Source organism: Glycine soja, chromosome 10, assembly GCF_004193775.1.
Source record: "Glycine soja cultivar W05 chromosome 10, ASM419377v2, whole genome shotgun sequence".
NCBI lineage: Eukaryota > Viridiplantae > Streptophyta > Magnoliopsida > Fabales > Fabaceae > Glycine > Glycine soja.
Genome location: NC_041011.1, coordinates 41,527,752 through 41,547,811, shown reverse-complemented (window position 1 = coordinate 41,547,811; position 20,060 = coordinate 41,527,752). Strand labels below are relative to the sequence as shown.

Here is a 20,060-nt window from a genome sequence, read left to right as displayed (position 1 = left end):
AAAACTTGGGTTCATATAACCAAAGCAATCCAGGTATAATTGAAATCAAATAACTTTAAATCTCAATAATCTAATAGTAAACCTGACTCTGATACCACTTGTTAAAATTTTAGGAGATCCTTATAAAATACCAATAACCACCAAGAACACATTACATTAGATAGATTATTAGGAAGAATTTTAGGAATACCTGAATTTATAATGATTGATCAACAAACGCAGCAGAATTTGAATCCCTAGATAATCAGTGACTTCATGGTTCTTCCTCGACCAGAACCTCTTTATTCGACCTTCGTAACTCTTCAGATGCGAGAAGAGAAACTATATGTGACAGCTTGATATATTGGAGATCATAATCTTCTTATAATGTGTTAACCTAATAAGATTCTCATTATCCCCTAATGGACCAACACTTACATCTGTTCAATTAAATTCATATCATTTAATTTAGTTGTCTAATTATCGAACTCACTTAATTTAATCACATAAAATAAAACCCACTAATAATAAATAACTAATATAATTATCTTATAATATTAATCCACATTAATTATTAAAATAAAAAATTCCAACAATAACTTCTCTAAATCTATATACAAACACAAACGTGGGGTTTACATCTACGTCACATTTTACAAAACTACAAGTATAATATTTTTTTCCCTTCATAGTACAAGTATAATATGTTATGTGCTCCTATTCAATTTTCTTATTAAATGTAGGAATGCTCACACGATGAAATGAATGAATATTATAAAAAATGCAATCACGTACCATATATATATATATATATATATATATATATATATATATATATATATATATATATATATATTACTAACTACATCCTTCTAATTTTCTACCTTAACGAATATTGTAATGTTCACACAGTGAAATGAATGAACATCATAAGTATACAATCATTTACCATTGCAATTGTCGTCACAAAAGTTTCGGTGGGGGCAACCATAAAAGGGGGAGATGCAATAAACGACAATCTTACCAGGAAGCATGGCATGCTATAGCAAGTGCCTTATCCAATCATTTTTCTATATGAAAATGACTTGCTACGGAATATTCAGGCTTCGTATAATTTGATTCCAAGATTGATTGAGCTTAGTTTCAACTTCCAAATTTAATTATAAACTAAATTAGGAAAAAATGAATACTGAAAAAAAGAAAAGAAATGAAAAATGAGAGACTCCTCCCAAGTGTCAATAATTTTGTTCCTTAATTAAACAAAAATAAATAATAATATTTTATGCGTGTATCTAACGTCTTTCAACTTGAAAATATTTGTATTTATCTTATTTTAAACTTAAATTACTATTAAGTATTAAACTTTTCAATTTTTTATTTAAGATATTTCTTTCCCAATCTATCAAATGAGAAGAGTGTTTTTGTATAATTAAAAGTTTTTTTATACAATTAAAATTTATTTAATAATTACACAGTTATTTAAGAAGCCACAAAACTTTATATTTATACTTTCTTAAAAAATAATAAAAGTATGATTGAACTGATCCGATTTAAATCACTTTAGATTGGACTGAATCAAATTTAAAATTTTAGATCAAATAAATAGAATATAAAGAAAATTTAAATTATTAAATCATATATTTTTTTCTTCTCAAAACCAATTTAATCCCATCTATAAACACCCTTTATTTTTTTGGTTATATGTACTCTATAATTTTTCTTTACCATAACACACATTCTAATATAAAAGTTATGGTTAAGATTAATGTAAAAATATATTTGATTATGTTTTGTTAGTATATTCAAATTATGTTTAATACTTTGAAATTATTTTTTATCATACAAAATATTCTACTTACTCTAAGATAAAAAAACCTATAATTGAGTACTAAACAAATTTATTTTGATTGATTTTTCGCTCCAACTTTAATATATTGTCTCTATTTTTTTTATAAAAAAATTATATATTCCTCACTATGAAATAAATAAATACCTAGAAATTTGAATATATATATATATATATACTATTTTTTGGTACAGGAATATATATACACTAAAATAACCTTACAGCGTGAATAAGTAGAGTGAATGTAGAAAGATTTAATATATGCTTGTGGACTATGCGTAGATGTAAATTTGAAGAAAGAGAGAAATGTGTCTTAATCAACAACAACAAAGGTAATAATTGAATAATGAAGATGAAGGCGTGTTTTAGAACACCCACGAGGTGGCGAATGAACATTGTTTACGCAAAGTCACTGCAGGTTATATTAGATTTTTTAATTATGAATTAATAAATGATAAGTTTGGAGAATCACCGAACTCTGAGCTTCCAAATTACTAAAGGCAACATCAAAAAACTCGAAACTAATTAAAGTTAAAGCAGAGAAGAGCAGAGAATCATCTCTCTCTGCAAGAACAAGAAGAGAAGAGACGAGAGGGAGGAGAAAGTTGAACACTTTTCTCCTTTATTACTATTGCTGGAACAATCTCCTTCTCTCTCTCTCTCTTCTTTGAAGGCAAGAAGAAGAAAAGAAAAGCGCTCTCTTCTTCATCTTGTTGCTTTGTGAGAAGAGAAGAGAGATGTTTGGGTGCAATAGTTTATGCTGGGATTCTTCTGTCCCTGAATTCACTGACCCTGATCCACTTCCCTTCTCTCTGCCTTCGCCCCTTCCTCAATGGCCACAAGGTATCTTCTTAGCATTGACTTTTTAAACAACCTTCTGGATTTGATTGATGGGCTTTTCTTTTTCTTCTCTCTCTCTCTCTCTCTCTCTCTCTCTTCTTAATAGAATTGCAACGATTAGGCACTGTTTTTTCATTCAATCAAACGAGAAACCAAACTACTTTATATATTATATCATCTTTGAGAAAAACTGTTTTCGGTCTATTAATTTCAAGCTACAGAGGTAATTGGATCAGAATTGAGATGGGTTGCTACTTGCTATTTATACGTCATTTTCTTTTATCAATCTCGCGGTATATTTTGAAAACAATTAGTTGTTTGCGAATATTCCATCACTATGAGCACAGAGAAGATAGATGCCTTGTTTATTTATTATAATTTTGTTTGGATGTGAAGTAGTGGCATTAATTCCATGGTTCTCTCGTTTACCGTGTTCCATCACGTATTGCTTCACTTCAATAGACCGTTAAAAGAAAATGTTTTTATAGTAGGAAAAGGGTTTATGATGTTACCTTTTTTGTAACTCTCCAACTGGAATTTCTTATCTTGACTTAACACTATAAATGTTTTGTCAAATGTTGTGCAGCTTATTGATGGATGTTTGTTTGCCTTAGAGAATTGAACAATATTAATTCATTACTGCAGCACTTTGTGTAGAACTTCCAGTCATCCACATTTTTCACTCATAAAATGCTAAGCTTAGTTTGTTCTTTTGCTTGATAGTTGAGCAATTGTGCATCAAGTAAGCACTTTTATTGTAGTATACATCAAAATTGAATCCTTTCTACCGATAATCATTTATTCTGTTTGGTTCAAACTATATGATCTTCTGTGGCTATGCTGTCAAATATTTGTGGCTTAATTATCTGATTTATCTAAGCCTGTGAGTGATCTGGTCAGGTGGTAGTTTTGCAAGTGGAAGAATATGCCTTGGAGAAATAGAAGTTGTAAAAGTAAACAATTTTGAGAAGGTTTGGAGATGCACAAGTTTGAATGGGAAATCGCTTGGTTTCACATTTTATAGACCTTTGGAAATTCCTGAAGGCTTTTTCTGCCTTGGTTACTACTGCCAGTCCAATCACCAGCCATTGAGAGGATATGTTCTTGTGGCCCGTGAAACTAGTTTCGATGCCTCCGTGTTAGAATCTCCTGCTCTGGAAAAGCCACTTAACTACTCGTTAATATGGAGCCTGGATTCACATGATGAGTGTGTTTACTTTTGGTTGCCAAACCCTCCAACAGGTTATAAAGCCATGGGCATAGTAGTTACTAGCAGTCCTAAGGAACCTGAAGTTGAAGAAGTTAGATGCGTGCGAGATGATCTCACAGAAACTTGTGAGACTTCTGATCTGTTACTGACTGTAAAGTCAAAATATGCAAAAGATTCATTTCAGGTTTGGAACACACAACCCTGTGATAGAGGTATGTTAGCTAGAGGTGTAGATGTTGGGACATTCTTCTGTGGCAGTACCTATTTTGATTCTGAGCAAGTGGTGGATATCGTGTGCTTGAAGAATCTTGATTCTTCCTTGCACGCGATGCCAAATCAGAACCAGATTCATGCACTTATTCAGCATTATGGTCCCACTGTATACTTCCATCCTGATGAGAAGTACTTGCCATCATCAGTGCAATGGTTTTTTAAGAATGGAGCAGTTTTGCATGCAGCAGGCAATAAGAAAGGTATAGCTATAGATTATCAGGGCTCAAATTTACCTAGTGGAGGAACAAATGATGGTGCATTTTGGATTGATTTGCCTACTGATGGAGATGCAAGAAACAATCTAAAGAAGGGAAACATAGAGAGTGCTGAACTCTATGTTCATGTGAAACCAGCATTGGGAGGAGCCTTTACTGATATTGTGATGTGGGTTTTTTGCCCCTTCAATGGACCTGCCACCCTTAAAGTGGCATTGATGAACATTGAGATGAGCAAGATAGGAGAACACGTAGGTGATTGGGAGCACTTTACCCTTCGTATAAGCAACTTCACCGGAGAGCTATGGTCTGTTTACTTCTCTCAGCATAGTGGAGGTGGATGGATACATGCATTTGATCTGGAGTTTAATAAGGGGAATAAGCCAATTGTTTATTCATCAAAAGATGGCCATGCTAGCTTCCCTCATCCCGGGACGTACCTTCAGGGATCATCCAAACTAGGAATAGGAGTACGCAATGATGCAGCTCAAAGCAAATTTATTGTGGATTCGAGTGTCAAATATCAGATTGTTGCGGCCGAGTATCTTGGTGAAGGAGTCATTACAGAACCATGTTGGTTGCAGTATATGAGAGAGTGGGGTCCTACCGTTGTATATGATTCACGGTCTGAGATAGAGAAGATAATAAATCTGCTTCCACTATTTGTTAGATTTTCTGTGGAGAACTTATTTGAACTATTTCCAACTGAGCTTTATGGTGAGGAGGGGCCAACTGGTCCAAAGGAGAAGGATAACTGGCTAGGAGATGAATATTGCTAGTTCTGCTTCCTCTCTCGTTTTAGCGGGAAAGGAATGCAAACTGATTAAGGTAATATCTTTATGTCCTGGTATTAGTATGTGTTATGTATGTCATTGTGGGAGAGGTGAAATGGAGCAAGACATCAACATCATCATCATCATCAATCAATTGTAAAGGGGGTGTACCTTACATAGTAGCAACTTATGTCATTCTTGGTGACCTGAAGAACTATAGTTCTCTGATGTTTGAGTTGCTTAAAACAATATACATAGCTACACAAAAATTGTGAGTAGAATGATAGCAATATACATTCTAATACACTCTTTGTTATTAGCTGAGAATTATTTAGACTCACAAATGATGTGGGGCTCACTTCCTATTGGATGAGTTTCTCTTATTATTTTGTGATTCTTAATAAATTTTAATCAATTACAAAAAGTGCATTAGAAAGAATGTGTTCCTAGCTTAAACTATAAACTTGTATGAGCTAGAGTTCTCGGTTGTATACACATTTCTGATCTCTTTGTATGATAATCTTGTTGCCAGTGTTTAGTGGGAAATATGAATTTTTTTTGCTAGTATTCCGAGTGTTGCTATATCTTTTATTCAATAGTTCACTTGCGTTCGTTTGATTGGAATTGGGAAGTTTTTGTCTGATCTGTTGTATCTTGAAAGTTTACCTGTCATTTCATAAAATAAAGTAACTTTATTATTGAAAGAAATTGTTATTTTCGCAGAGGTGTTATAATTTTGTGTAGGCTTCGTCGCCAAACCCAAATTATTATGCTACAGGCAATTGAACGTTATTTTTTTTTAATAATAATTATGCCAATGGGAAATGTGAGATAAAAGTGAGGAAATGACTAGTTAGGAAAAATACTTGCATATTCCCCTGATATACCACCTTTATGTAAGACTATAATTTTTAAAATCATAATAAAAGTAAAGTAAGTTATCCAATTTTTGGTAGTAGTGAATATTTTTTCTTATTTATTTGAAAAATGTAAGAAATGTCATTTTTTTCTCATAATAATAAAGTGAGTGATTCCTCTTGTGATATTATCTTAAAATCTTAAAAATTAAGGATAAATGAATCAACAAAAGTTGATCTAATTGGTAAGAATTAAATTTATATTCTATAAAAATATGGGTTTGAATTTCAATACTGATGTAAAACTCTTGTTAGTAAACAATCTATATTGAGACATCCTTTGGGCCTAGTGAATTTCCAAAATCCAACTCATGTTGAGTTTGGAAAGAGTAATTATGCAAGTAAAGCCTCAATGTTGCCTAAGAAGCAATTTTTCTTTTGACACTGCATTATTGCAGATTATTGCCGGGAAGTAGGCCACGCCTGATATTCCACGAAGCTTGATTTTTACATGCCTAGCTAAAGAAAAGCCATTAACTGCTTACAGCAACAAACGAAACATTTCTATTTCATTTTTATGGGAGGAACATTTCTGTTTCACCCATAAAAGATTTTAGCATGGGGAATAACCATTTACGACAAAAAAAAAAATAGATTTAATCATATATATAAACAGATCAAATTGTGTCATCCTTCATGTTGCCACATTCCTATCTCTTCTTCAAGTCTTCCCACCTAATCTCCTGGGCGCATTCCCCACAGACAGTACTGCATCCAAATTTTGTTCCTTGACTTCTAAGTGTCAACATATGCGCAAGGTTGGTGCATTTCCGTATCGTGAAACGCCTGCTTAGTTTAGTTGGCAAGATGCTGCAGCTTTCTGAAACATTTTGGGGCATCGCAATTGGCATTTCTGGCTTCTGTTCGGGCATAATAGACTCACCAAGTGGTACTCTCTGCACTTCTTCCCATTCCAACGATTTCTGGTAAACCTCCCAAGCCATATCTTGCTCCTCTTTCGATAGCTTTTCCTCTTCATTTTCTTGTAACAGGGATTCATGTTCATGATAATTGGCAATCCACCTGTTACAAAAAAATAGATTAGCTTATGTGTAAGATACATCCTACTTATTCTAAAAAAAATTGAGAGTAATTAAATACAAGCATCCATATTTTTTACAGATCTAACTCTAGCACAAAATCGTTAGTCTATGTACTTATTACTTAACTAAAATCTTTATTGATACTATTGCAGCATAGCAGAAATCCAGCCACTAAAATATCCGGTTCAGCTAGTGTCCTAATCGTGCTAAACTCAAGATCCAGACAGCACATGTGACCTGGATGCATATGCAGAGATATGCCCAAAAACATGATTCACATTATTTAGGAATAACTGAATGAGTGAATAACTGAAACAGACATAATTTTTGGTTGGGTCAGGTGTAGGACTGTCAGAAGCAATAACAAATACAAATCATTTAGATGCTTATTGCTTCCATCTCCAACTTTCTGACACACCTAGTCCCAATTGTTGAAACTAAAAGGGTAATTAAAAAAAATTAACATCCGATTTTGGATTTGTCTGTTTAACCAAAAAAAGTCAAAAACACTTTAACGACACTTAACAAAAACCTTTGTAATGAATATTCGTTCCCAATTTAAAATAATAAGTACAGGCATAAATGTTCATCTCAACAACTTATATAACCTAATAACTAAACTAACTATAAATCATTTTCACCACAGAATGTTGCAGAATAATCGGACTGGGAAATAAAACTGCATCAGATTTGCAGAAATATAAATTACAATCAGAGGAATGGGAGGATTCAGCAACAGATCTGAATCAATAATACCTCTAAATCAACTTCTAGATTATCTGTTAGTTGACAGTGAAATCATGAGTCAACTAATAGATGTGTAGCATGACATTTAAGAAAATTATTTTCAACACATTCTAATTTACCTTGAAAATTGCACAAAAAAGGAAAATTTGAAGTTACTTGATTCAATGCTTTTTTGGTCTAGGATCACAAGTATCTTCTACAAGAAACAATCTTGTTCATACAAGGAACATCCCCAACATTGTGGACCTAACTCTCCTATCAGAGATTTTATCTATATGCAACCAGGAATCAAACATATACAACCAGAATCAACCACTCACTTATTCCAAGAAACTTATTCCTCTTATCACACTCAAATTTAAAATCAATGCCTATTATTAGTTTCTTTAAAAATATCTTTCTAAATATACCAATTTATTTTTAGAGTAGCCTTTGAAAAATTGTCTAAATAATTTCACAAGAAATCAATAAATTTCTAGGAACACAAAATATTACAAATAAGCTCGTACCACAATTAACACTAGCCTGAGACTTTTAAAACAGGTGTGATGATGCAGAGATTCAATCCTTCATTTGGCCAACTATTCCTATCCTATACTTAGGTGCTAGCCCCTCTTACATACAAACTTAGAATATAAATTGCAAACCATGAAACAAGTGAAGATATATTGAAATATAAAAGAAACTATAATAATATTGTGTACTTTTTAGTCAAAGGTGAAACGAAAAAATGCAACTCCTTCTAAAAAAAATAAAACACAATAATATAATACAAATGCATCTCAGACATGAAACTTTGGGATACTAGAGTCCAAAATGGAAAAACATACTTTTGGTAAAAAAAAAAAAGCTAAAATATGTTTTTCGTCCCTATAAATATCGAAAAGCTAGGAATATGTCTATGCAAAATTATCGGTTTGTTTTTCGTCCTTGTAAAATTGAAATGTGTTGTGTTTTGGCCCGGAACTAGGCTTGGACGAAAGCTTACGTGACATTTTTTAAAACTTAAATTATAGGTCAAAATATCTTTTTGTCCATATAAATATCGAAATGTTCGAAATCCGTCCATGCAAAATTTTCAAGTCTTTTTTCCATCCTCAAAAAATTAAAATTTGTTACTTTTTGACCTAAACATATGTTCGGGTATCTGAACCTACGTGTTACTCTTTCATTGGTTCCATTGATGGTTATGAAAGTGAGTGATTTTTGGGGGTTAAAAATCGCCACAAAATGCAAAAACAAAAAACCCCAAAATTTGTAAATCCCTCTTTGCTAACTTCCTTCCCTAACTTCATCTTCTTCGAATTTAAATAAACAATTTTTTTCTTCTTTTTCATTCTTAAATGTTTTGTCCAACTGCAATGGTCAGCACCACCTTATTGACCCTGTCATCTTTTTCTTTGAATTCCCCTTTCTTCCGAAAACCTAACATCTTCACTCTCAAACTCAACGTTACGAATACCAATTTCAATGTTCTATCGTCAAACATCGCTGACAAACTCAACAACCTAACTTCCGAATTCACCTCTCTATCAAATTAGCCTGGTGGACGGAGAAGTTGAAGAAAGTTAGGGAAGAAGGAGGTTAGGGAAGTGAAATTTACAAATTTGTGGGGTTTTTTTCTGCATTTTGTGGCGATTTTCAACCCCCAAAAATCACCCACTCTCATAGCCATCAATGGAACCAATGAAAGAGTGACGCGTAGGTTCGGATTTACTCGAACCTACGTTCGTGCCAAAAACTAAAAAATTTCAATTTTTCACAGACTCAATTTTACAGGGATGAATTTCAAATATTTCGATGTTTATAGAGACGAAAAACAGATTTTAGCCTATAATTTAAGTTTTAAAAAATGTCACGTAGGCTTGGAGTCGTCCAAGCCTAACTCCGGGCCAAAAAATAACACATTTTGATTTTACGAGGACGAAAAACATACCAAAAATTATGCAGGGGCGAATTTTGAACTTTTCGATATTTATTGGGACAAAAAATATTTTAGCCAAAAAAGTTTTTTCTGGGAGAGAAGGTTGCCCAATTTCAAGGTAAAGGTACGCCGCAAAACATGACCACCAGTAGAAGTCTTGAACCAAACCCAAAACCTTTTTGATTTTGGTTTCCTCTATATCATTTGAGTTCATAAGGAAAATAATTTGATAAAATTTTTGCTATAAATTTGCAAATGCACCTGCCTTGCAGTAGCTTGTCAATTATATTTGTCATGGACTAATTATCCCAAAATGATTAAGCTCTTGGGGGAAGGCTCAATAATGATGTTATATCTAACATGCCTCCTCATTCAACAACCTATTGGGCTTAAAGCATGGGTAATGCACACGTTCATTGTATCTTGGGCTAAAACTCAACTTTTATCGAGAAAAATTGAGCAGCAATGATCAAGTCTTGACTACTTGGTCATATATGCTCTAATAGCACATCGTGAATCAACTATCCCAAAAGGTTAAGTTGTTGGATGTAGGCTTATGAGGGGATTTTATATCTAACAATACTTAAAATAGGACATCGCCTTCCATTTTTTTTGTCAATGAAAAAGTATGATGTTGACAAAATAAAAAATGCTCTTGTTCACTTCAATACTACTTGTAGGAAGTCCAGGGTAAAAAATGTGAAAAGATACCAAAAAGTCAAACTGAGAGAGACACTATAATCATGAGAAGAGTCTCAAATGAAATAATAACTAGTGTAACTAATACAAAGAGAGCAGTTGAGTAACTTGAACTCTTGCAATACTCTAATAGTCCAGAAGTCAAGAGAACCTACCTTGGATGATGCTTGCTAAGTAAGCTTTCCATTAACTTATCAGAATAACTACTTCCATTTGAATGTGGTGCTGTGTGTTTCAGTGAATGCCCAACCAAAATTGGGTTGTCTTGATGTTCATTATCTTGACTTAGATCAACCAAAGTCTCAGGGTTGTCATCATCACCAAACTCAAACAGATGCAGCATTTCTTCTTTAGAAATGGTCCTATGCACCTGCTGTCTATCAACCACCCTAGCAGCAAGCCCCTCCTTTGTTACCTATTCAAATCATTTCCAGGAATTAGAAAAAAAATTGACAAATTAACAATAGAAGCACATCATGTTGTATTACCTGGCGCTTATATATCTTCTCCTCCATAGTTCCATGAGCCAGCAATCGATAAGCAAACACAGGCTTTTTCTGCCCATACCTACAAACATGAAAATTATTTTGATTTCAACCACATTGTTTGTCAACTGATACAAATTAAATAATTTGTAAATGATCAAATATAAAACATGTATCCTTTTAATTTTTAAGGGTCTATCCAGAGTGAAACCAGCCAAACTAGTAAAATTCAAGTGAAGATTTTGATTTGCAAATACAGTGATATCAATTGTGTACAATACTGTATCAACAAAGTACCTAATTTCCCGCACAATGAGCAAATGCTTTTGCAAGAATAAGAAAATATTGGTGACCGTAATTAAGAGTGTAAGTCTCAACTTTCACATCTTATTGTTAGATATAAGGGAAACCCCTCTAAAAAGGCAATGAGCTAAGATACTGCTCACTGAAAGAATTCTCCGTAAAGGAGACAGTCACATCAAATTCTAAACTTTATATTTTATAAATAATTTTTTAATCAGAAGAAAACTCATCTTGATTAAGGGAAAAATTAACAGGATCTTACCTCCATGATCGATAGATGGCCTGGAGATCATATGTTGGATTCCAAGAACCATCAACTATAACAACACGATTAGCTGCATGAAGATTAATACCCAAAGAGCCTGCTCTAGTTGAAATCAGAGTGCACTTTACCCTCTTATTCAAAGGCTCATTAAATCTCTCAACAAGCTTCTGCCTCTCAGAACTCTCAGTCCTTCCATCCAACCTAGAGGTTAAATCATATCAGAAAATTCAGAAAATAATGAATGAAATAAAATTTTAAAAAAACTACTTAAAATAGAACCCATCTAAATTACAAAGTATTAAGATAACGGAAGTTCCAAGATCGAACAACACATGTGCATTCTGAGATGAAACGAATACAGGAGAGAAGAAACATGAAACAATAAAAAGCATACAGATTATACAAGTCCTGAATAACACAATCAAAATTCATAAAAGGGAAAGTAAGAAATAACCAGAAGAAACAAAACCTTTAACATGCAGAGACAATTGATCCAAAATCCCAAAGTATGCTTAATTAAGAACTCCAGTGAAAATGATACATTAAATCCCATGACAAGTTCTTGTCTCCTTTTGTGGGATAAGAATAAGGTTTAAATACATTTCTGGTCTAGTAGACTTTACCTTGATTTTGGTTTTGGTCCTCATACTTTAAAAGTTTGGTTTAAGTGGTAAAAAAATTGGTTTTAGTACCTGCTATCAACAATATGCCAAAACACTAGCTAACGCCTGGTATAATACGGGGAGCAAAACCTATATTGAGTAAAAGCAACGGGGACCAAAACCTAAACTTGTGAAAATAGTAATTACAAGGTCCAAAAACAATTTTTAAAGATAGGGAAATCGAGCTAAATAAGGACTACAAGTATTTAAACCAAAAGCTGGTTGGCAAGTCTCATTTCAAATTTTTTGTTTGTTTATAAGTTGTCAGCAATAAAATTGTATGTCTTTCCAAACACAATACTAGACTAAACAACTTACTCACTCACAGTATATCGAGTAAAAATCATATTTGTGGTTTTATAAGAATTTTTTCACAACACTGACTCTCTGAAAGATATCCTCTAATACTACTTGCTTGAAAGAGATAAGAAACAAATCAGAAAATTTGAAAAGTATCAAGAATAATTTGAGCAAGCCAATAAAAAGATCAATACAGAAGGGTGTTAAGTAATTAAACATTAATCCAAAATAATTTAGAAAATCTAAGCAACAATTAACACACAAAAAAAAAATCATCCCCAGACTGTTAAAACAATAATGCCTTCAGATGAGTGTTTCAAGAAAGTAAATGAGCATTTAGAACCACAAAATGAGTTTAAAAAAACATAATAAAAAACAAATTAGAAGATTAAAAAGAGTAGCATCAAGTTGAACAGGTTTTAAAAAATCAGGACTCACCTATACCAATCTTTTCCTTTCTTCCAAAACTTCTCTCGTTTGCTACGTCGAGGTATCCTTGAGAGATAAAGTTCAATGAGGTCTAGGGTTGGTATGCTCTGACTGAAAACTAACACCTTATCACCCACATCAGAACTCATAGTTAGTATTTCCATCAGCAAAACCATTTTGCCACTGTGATCAATCTCTTTATAAATTTTTCCATGAAGAAGATCATTCCACCAACCCTGGAAGGTGAAAAATAAGAAGAATCACCACCGAAAGCATGCTTGTTAAAAGCACAATTCATACCAAGCGATTCAGTTTACAATTCATGCAATGTAATATCACTTATATCAGGACAGGACAACAAAAATAACTAACACTGAATCTCATTCATTACCGTATTTTGTTTCTTTTCATACCTTCAGGAAAAAGCCATTATCATCTTTCCTTTGCAGCAAGTCATTTGCATATCTCATCTTCTCTGCAAGGTAATGAGTTGTTAAAAAATACCATAAAAAGTTAAATTCATGATATGAAGAACAAATGACAAAACAATAAATAAAACTCAAAATAGTCAATAGATTATATATTACAAGAAAAAAATGTTTTATTAAACAATAGTAAAATTCGGAAATCCATCCAAAAAGAAATTTGACCAGTTCTTATTGTGCCTCCAAAACAGAGAGAACGTATTTGTTCCATCATAAACTCGATGGCACTAAAGACAACTGAACTATGTTCACACATTTCAGAAGTCAGAACCAGTAGTTCCTCAATACAAGTCCCTGCTAAGTGTATTATCTCAATATTTAATACAGAAACAAATGCCACTTTCATCACTTACAATAAAACTAACAATAATAATTGATTTAGCAAGTACAAAAGGAAAAAATATCACTGAAATTAGACAGTTCGATCAAGTAATAACTATATTAATCAATAACGAAAACAAATATTAGAAGCAGAAAAGAACAGGTACCTATGTATCCTATTCATGAAGACTTACCTCCAGCAAGTACATTATAATCAGAATTCTCGTCACTGGAACTATCATCCACAAGAAAATTCTCAACAGCATCTTCGTGTTTTACATAATCCTTGACTTCTTTAGTCAACTGCAAGATCCCAGGGTGATTCCATATCTACTACAGACAAATTTATTCATCACCATCATAGTTAACAAAGTTATTTAAATATTTTTAGCTTATAGTGAATTTCAACAAACTAATAAATAATGATTGATATTTTTGACAAAACAGTAAAGCTAACCTCCTTTTAGAAGAACTAACTACAAGAAAGAAAGAAAAAGGCACAACTTTGGAAAATAGAAGCTATGAATTTACGTACATCAAAATCAGTTGTTCGTTTTGAAATAACACAGGACTAATTGATAACTAGGGAGGAGATATAAGCAAACTAGCCCATGCAAGAATTTATATTTATTGAATTTTTAGTGTTTTACCCAAATCAATAAAACAGCCAACAAAAAACTGTAATGAAAAACACCTTGGCTTCCTTAACTCCTTCAACAGGTTATTATAATTATAATATATACTAACACTAATATTGCTCAGACACTTAAATTGACTACTAACTACTAAGTTCCTCAAAGGCATACTTACCCGAGCTAATGCCTGGTACCCAGCAAAAAAACATCTCTTCCTTAACATTTCAGGATGCACCTGAGTAGTGAACCCATGCACATCAAGGAACCTCTTGTACAATTTTCTCTGCAAGGGAGATAGCTTGACAGTTATCACGAAGACAGTTTTGGGTGGTAGATCCTTCTTCACCACATTCATGTCCATTCTTTGAACAAATCCTTTTAACTGTTCATAGAGGATATGAGACCTCTGGTTCATAATTTTCACATCGGTCAGAGTTGAATTGGTGTGCTGTCCATTCTCTATAGGATTTTGGTAGCTGCACATAAATAAAAATATTCTGTTAGAGACTCAGATTTAATAAATTCCAGTAAAAATCAGTACAATGAGAGAAAAGAAATCCTTGCCGGTTTCGAAATTCATGGCTGCTTCCAAGAAAACCTTCTCTTACAAAATCAACCATCTATTTCAGATAAAATGCAAGAGTCAAAGACTGCATGCAATAACTTAATGAACATCCAATTTGTAACTTATACACAAACTTACACAGTAATATTCCATTAGATTGTTTTGAAGAGGTGATCCAGTAAGCGCAATTCTTCTCTGGCATTTTACTTGTTTCAAGGCTTGAGTTACATCAGCCTTAGTATTTTTTATCATATGGGCTTCATCACAAACAAGAATGTCAGGTCCATCCTGCAGCAACATACCAAAAATGAAAAAGGAATGCAATTGCAAATGGCACAAATTTGAATATTAGGATTATTCAAATTTTAGGAGTCCTAATCCATTTACTGCTCTACTGCTGCATTCCCAAAATGTACAACTACATTACTACAATATTTAATACCCTCTGTTTTAACCCAGTGTTAGTTTTAAGTGGCTGTCTCCTTTCAGTGTCCTTGTCCTCTCTGATGTGGCTGCCATATCTACTTGTCTTTTCCCTGTGTGCAATCCATTCCACCAATAAAACCAGCAGGTGCAGATCTGTAGGACCTCAGTTTCAGGTCGTCACTTTATACATGCTACCTACATAACCCATCCAACAGCTTTCTGGTGAAATTGTGACACATCTTTCCACTATTTCTAACCATTTCTTCTCCGGACCCGGTCAACTGACTCATTTTGGTCAATCCCCTTTTTCTAACCAGAAATCCCTCTCTCCAGCAGTATCCAATGTTTGGGATACCTTATTTAGTTGTGTTGCCTCTAGCAATGCTATATTTCTATATAGATTATGAACCCCACTTTAATTTTAAGTTAAATTGCACAATCTCCTCTGTTTTTTCACTTCTTCAAATAACTCCCTTCAAGTCTTTCTGCATCACTTTAATGACATTTTTTGTTTATTTTACACCTTAACCTTGGGGGTTTAACACTTTCTCAACCTACATCCCTAAATTTTATTTGTCATCATCAAACAATCTACAAAAAATAATAATAATAATTTACAGGGGTAGACAAAAAAAAATTATCGTTGAAGTTAATTGAAAGTAAGAAGCGTTTTGACATGATGAGGGAGGCTTTATGTGAAGGGACAGAGGATACAGCTTTTGAAGAATTGTGGAAGGTAAAGGCACCTAGTAAAGTATTAGCGTTTGCCTGGAGGTTACTCAGAGATCGACTACCCACAAGTATAAACCTCCACAAACGCCAAGTGGAAATAAATGATAGGAGATGCGTGTTTTGTAACAGCTTGGAGGAGGACACAGGCCACTTGTTTTTTCGTTGCAGCAAAATCAGTCCATTATGGTGGGAATCGATGTCTTGGGCGAACACCGTGGGCCCTTTCCCGCAAACCCCAAAGCATCATTTCCTCCATCACATATATGTATCGGTTGAGGGTGTAAGGGTCAACAGGTGGAAGTGTTGGTGGCTAGCTTTGACATGGTCTATATGGCAGCAGAGGAATAGGATACTTTTTTCCAACGATACATTCAACGCCAACAAAATCATGGACGACGCAGCCTTCCTACTTTGGACTTGGCAGCGTAACTTTGAGAAGGACTTCGGGTCAAGTTATAACCATTGGTCGAGCAATCTCAGATTAGGTTTTATTTGTTAGAGGAGGATTACACATTACAGTAATTGCACAAAATCTGTTATATAGATTTCCAAGCACTGGTTCCTATCTAGACTACTTCAAGTCTGGTATCGGAACCTTGTGTTTGGCACCCTTAATTGTAAACTTTGTACCTCTGGTACTCAATTAATACAAATATATACTTTTGCTGAGCAAAAAAAAAAATTGAAAAAAGTTAATGTTTTCAGTTAGTCTAGGGTGTATTTTGATAAGCCTTGAAAAAATGCTTTTATGAAATAGATTTTTTCATGAGCTATTCTTTCTAGATTTTGAGAAAAGCTCCTTTTTTAAATGATTTCGTTTTTTGTTCAAGAAATTTATTTAATTATCATACAAATTTGTAATAATGCTTTTAATTTTAAAAAAAAAAACTTTTATTATTAAAAACAACAAACAAATGGGCCCTAAATTCACCAGCATATATTTAATAATTTAGTAACACATTGAATATTAGTCAAATATAGTTAGTGCAGTCAACATTTAAAAATAGCTATGCAATTGGTCCTTTATTAGCTCTTATATTTAATGCACTCATAATACAAATTACGAGAAATTTAAATACTCAGTTTCTCTCAAACACCAGATGTTTCAAATACTCTTAGACTTCCTAAGTAATATCAAGATAATTGAAATTAATGCCTAATCATTTGTCACTATGCCTAATCATTTGTTATGAGGGGATACAAGATAGGGCTTTTGAGGAGCTGTGGAAGTTAAAGGTGCCAATCAAAGTTGCAGTATTTGCTTGGAGGCTACTTAGAGATAGGTTGCCTACTAAAGTAAATTTGCACAGGAGATAAATAGAGGTCACAGATAGGAGCTGTCCATTTTGTGGAATTATGGAAGAGGAAGCAGGGCATTTATTTTTTCATTGCAGCAAAATCCTCCCTATTTGGTGGGAATCATCTTCATGGATGAACATTTCTCGAGTTTTCCGGAGAGACCCAAGGCAACACTTCCTACAACATTGTTTCATAACGGCTAGTGGGATAAGAACTACTAGATGGAAATGCTGGTGGCTGGCTATAACATGGACCATCTGGAAGCAGAGGAATAAGATCATATTCTCTAATGACTCCCTCGATAGTAATAAATTGATTGACGAGGCATCCTTTCTATTGTGGACATGGCTATCGAACTTGGAGAAGGACTTCTCAGTACATTTTAATCAGTGGTCTAGTAATATTAGAGAAGGGTTTTTGTATTAGGAAAGAAAAGTCACAGAGATTAGCAGTAGCTTTATAGCTTGGTGAAGCCTGTTTTGGTTCCTTACTAGACTCTATTTAGTCTGATTTGGAACCAACTGTATGGCCATCCAAATACATGTATTTCATTACCTTTGGTACTCAGATCTATTTATATAAATATATATCTTTGCTGATAAAAAAAATAAATAAATCAACTGATTCACAAGTAGACTTATCTGGCCATGGCAAATTTCAAGAAGAGATGCTATTTCAAGAATTTTACCTGCAAAGCATGGCAAATTTCTCTGGCCATGTGTCGATCTTTCACATGCTTCCCAAAAGACAAGTTCCGGAAAGCAGTATAACCAATCAAAAAGACACCACCTTTAGATCTCCATTTTGCAAGCAATTCTGGCCTTCTATCTCTGGAAAAGGAAATTATACTAATAAGATGACTTTTGTGTTGAAAATAAGAAAAATTGAAGGGTAGCCAAATGGATCTTGCAATTAAACTGATGGTATTACAGGTTTGTTCGTGTCAAATAGGCATAGTTGGGCCAAACCAGCCAGTCCTACCAATGAAAAACCAGCTAACACCAGTTCATTGGGGTGGGGTGTTATTTTTTTATTAAAAGAATCTATTATTATGATTGATAAACTTTAGCCTAATATTAAGATGATTGATGCTTATATAAATTATATTTGTTTAGATTTTTAATTGTAGATGTTAATAAATGTTATTGTATTTTTGTTAAACAAAACAAATAATTAAATGAGTATTCATACAGCATTCATAGTACAAGACATATAAAAACTTTCAACAAACACAAAATTGAAAGATTCTTTATCAAGAATTAATTTCAACATATGGACAGATTTGACCGAGCCACCAAATTTAAGAATTGAGGTTGTTTTTACAAATATGCAAATTAAAACTGACGTAATTAATGTGAAGAAAAAAAAAGGCAAATTTACACAGAATGGCACTTTATATGTTAAAAATGCAAGGCCACCACTGGATTAGTTTGTATGATTATTTATTATAGAAGGAAGTGTAGGACAAATAATTTTTAACTTGGATAGGCTAGTATGCTGTTACACATCTTAACTCTTATGAATAACATAATGATTTCAACAAAATAATAAGCAAACCTTGATACATCTTCCAGCATGAAGACCCTGAGAGGCTTTAACTCAGATGGTCTCCACTTGATGAACTCTTGACGCCAATTATGTAGCACGTTGACAGGTGTGACTATAAGCGCAGTTCTTAACCCCAAATCAACACATCTCATTGCAGTGTACAAAAAAGCTATCACCTATAAGTTCCAGCATAATCAGTCATCAGACCAAAATCATCAAACAACAGAACAGCAAAAAAAAAAGATAACCTATCCAAAAATGTTGCAAATTATTCACAACAGAAGAACAGAATAAAAAGAACGAAAATAAATTATCCTTTTAATCTTTGAATTTGTACTTATATTTATTTATAATTTTTTCTTATCTTTTTATATTTATCCTTTAGATTGAGTAATTAATACTGGCCATTTTGAAAATAAAAACGAGAGGCTGTTAGACTGGTAGCAAAAGCAAACAAAACTATTCTCTGGAAAATGTTGATTAAGTCCTGGCCAAGGTGACAAAACTGATCAAGAATTACAATAGTCTCCTACTATGGCTCTTCAAGAGGCCAACTCTCCCTCCTTATTCTCCATCCCTCATTTCCATTTTTACAATTCAGAGAGAGAGAGAGAGAAGAGAGAGATTGAGAAACAGATTGTTATTCAGCCTAACTGAAAACAGTTACAGGATATTAGAATATTAGAGCATGCGTTGTATAACTGTATAAACAGTTTTGTAATTGTGTGTACTTGTAAGGGCTGTTAGCCTTTGCTAACAGCACTCTCTAGCATTAGATATCTGATAACAGAATTAGTTTTTTTTTTTGGAAGGCGAAATATATATTATATTATTGATTTAGATAAAACAGTACAAGTGGTACTGAACAAAGAAAATACAAAGCACCTCTGGTGCTGCCTCCCAAAATAACCCAAACTAACCCATCAAGAGAACATCACCACATAGGTTAACCAAAGGACTCCGATATATTAGAGGACCAATGGTTGAAACTACTGTTGAAACCTTTCTCTCTAGCTTTTATCCAAGACCAAGCTGTAAACATAGCCTCCTCCATGACTTTATAGTAATCAAAACGTTTTCCTTGAAAGATCAAGATATTCCTATGGTGCCATATGGTACTAGTTAGAGCCACCCACCAC

At 33.4% G+C, this 20,060-nt stretch overlaps 2 protein-coding genes across 5 annotated transcripts in view; one reads left to right on the top strand and one right to left on the bottom strand.

Moving 5' to 3' along the window:
- Positions 1 to 2,265: 2,265 nt before the first annotated feature.
- LOC114372622 lies at positions 2,266 to 5,703 on the top strand. Its single transcript, XM_028330288.1, has 2 exons — positions 2,266 to 2,668; positions 3,566 to 5,703. Exons 1-2 carry the CDS (start codon positions 2,563 to 2,565, stop codon positions 5,140 to 5,142), a joined length of 1,683 nt encoding a protein of 560 aa, XP_028186089.1. The 5' UTR covers positions 2,266 to 2,562; the 3' UTR covers positions 5,143 to 5,703.
- A 547-nt stretch (positions 5,704 to 6,250) lies between these two features.
- LOC114372621 (protein CHROMATIN REMODELING 20-like) overlaps positions 6,251 to 20,060 on the bottom strand; it is a 41,942-nt gene continuing 28,132 nt past the window's right edge. For all 4 annotated transcript variants that reach the window (XM_028330286.1, XM_028330285.1, XM_028330284.1 and 1 more), the window contains 12 exons: positions 18,931 to 19,097; positions 18,062 to 18,203; positions 15,055 to 15,204; positions 14,916 to 14,971; positions 14,527 to 14,827; positions 13,911 to 14,046; positions 13,324 to 13,385; positions 12,920 to 13,146; positions 11,517 to 11,720; positions 10,955 to 11,033; positions 10,622 to 10,881; positions 6,251 to 7,076 (listed from right to left, as the gene is read on the bottom strand). In XM_028330286.1, coding sequence (XP_028186087.1) covers positions 6,704 to 7,076; positions 10,622 to 10,881; positions 10,955 to 11,033; positions 11,517 to 11,720; positions 12,920 to 13,146; positions 13,324 to 13,385; positions 13,911 to 14,046; positions 14,527 to 14,827; positions 14,916 to 14,971; positions 15,055 to 15,204; positions 18,062 to 18,203; positions 18,931 to 19,097 — 2,157 coding nt within the window. In that variant the 3' untranslated portion in view covers positions 6,251 to 6,703. The remainder of the gene's footprint in view (positions 7,077 to 10,621; positions 10,882 to 10,954; positions 11,034 to 11,516; positions 11,721 to 12,919; positions 13,147 to 13,323; positions 13,386 to 13,910; positions 14,047 to 14,526; positions 14,828 to 14,915; positions 14,972 to 15,054; positions 15,205 to 18,061; positions 18,204 to 18,930; positions 19,098 to 20,060) is intronic.

Excerpts from the sequence above, each read along its gene's own strand:
- LOC114372622 (XM_028330288.1), top strand. The coding sequence starts at position 2,563 with ATGTTTGGGTGCAATAGTTTATGCTGGGATTCTTCTGTCCCTGAATTC. Across the intron at positions 2,669-3,565 it reads CCTTCCTCAATGGCCACAAG|GTGGTAGTTTTGCAAGTGGA; the intron begins GTATCTTCTTAG and ends TGATCTGGTCAG.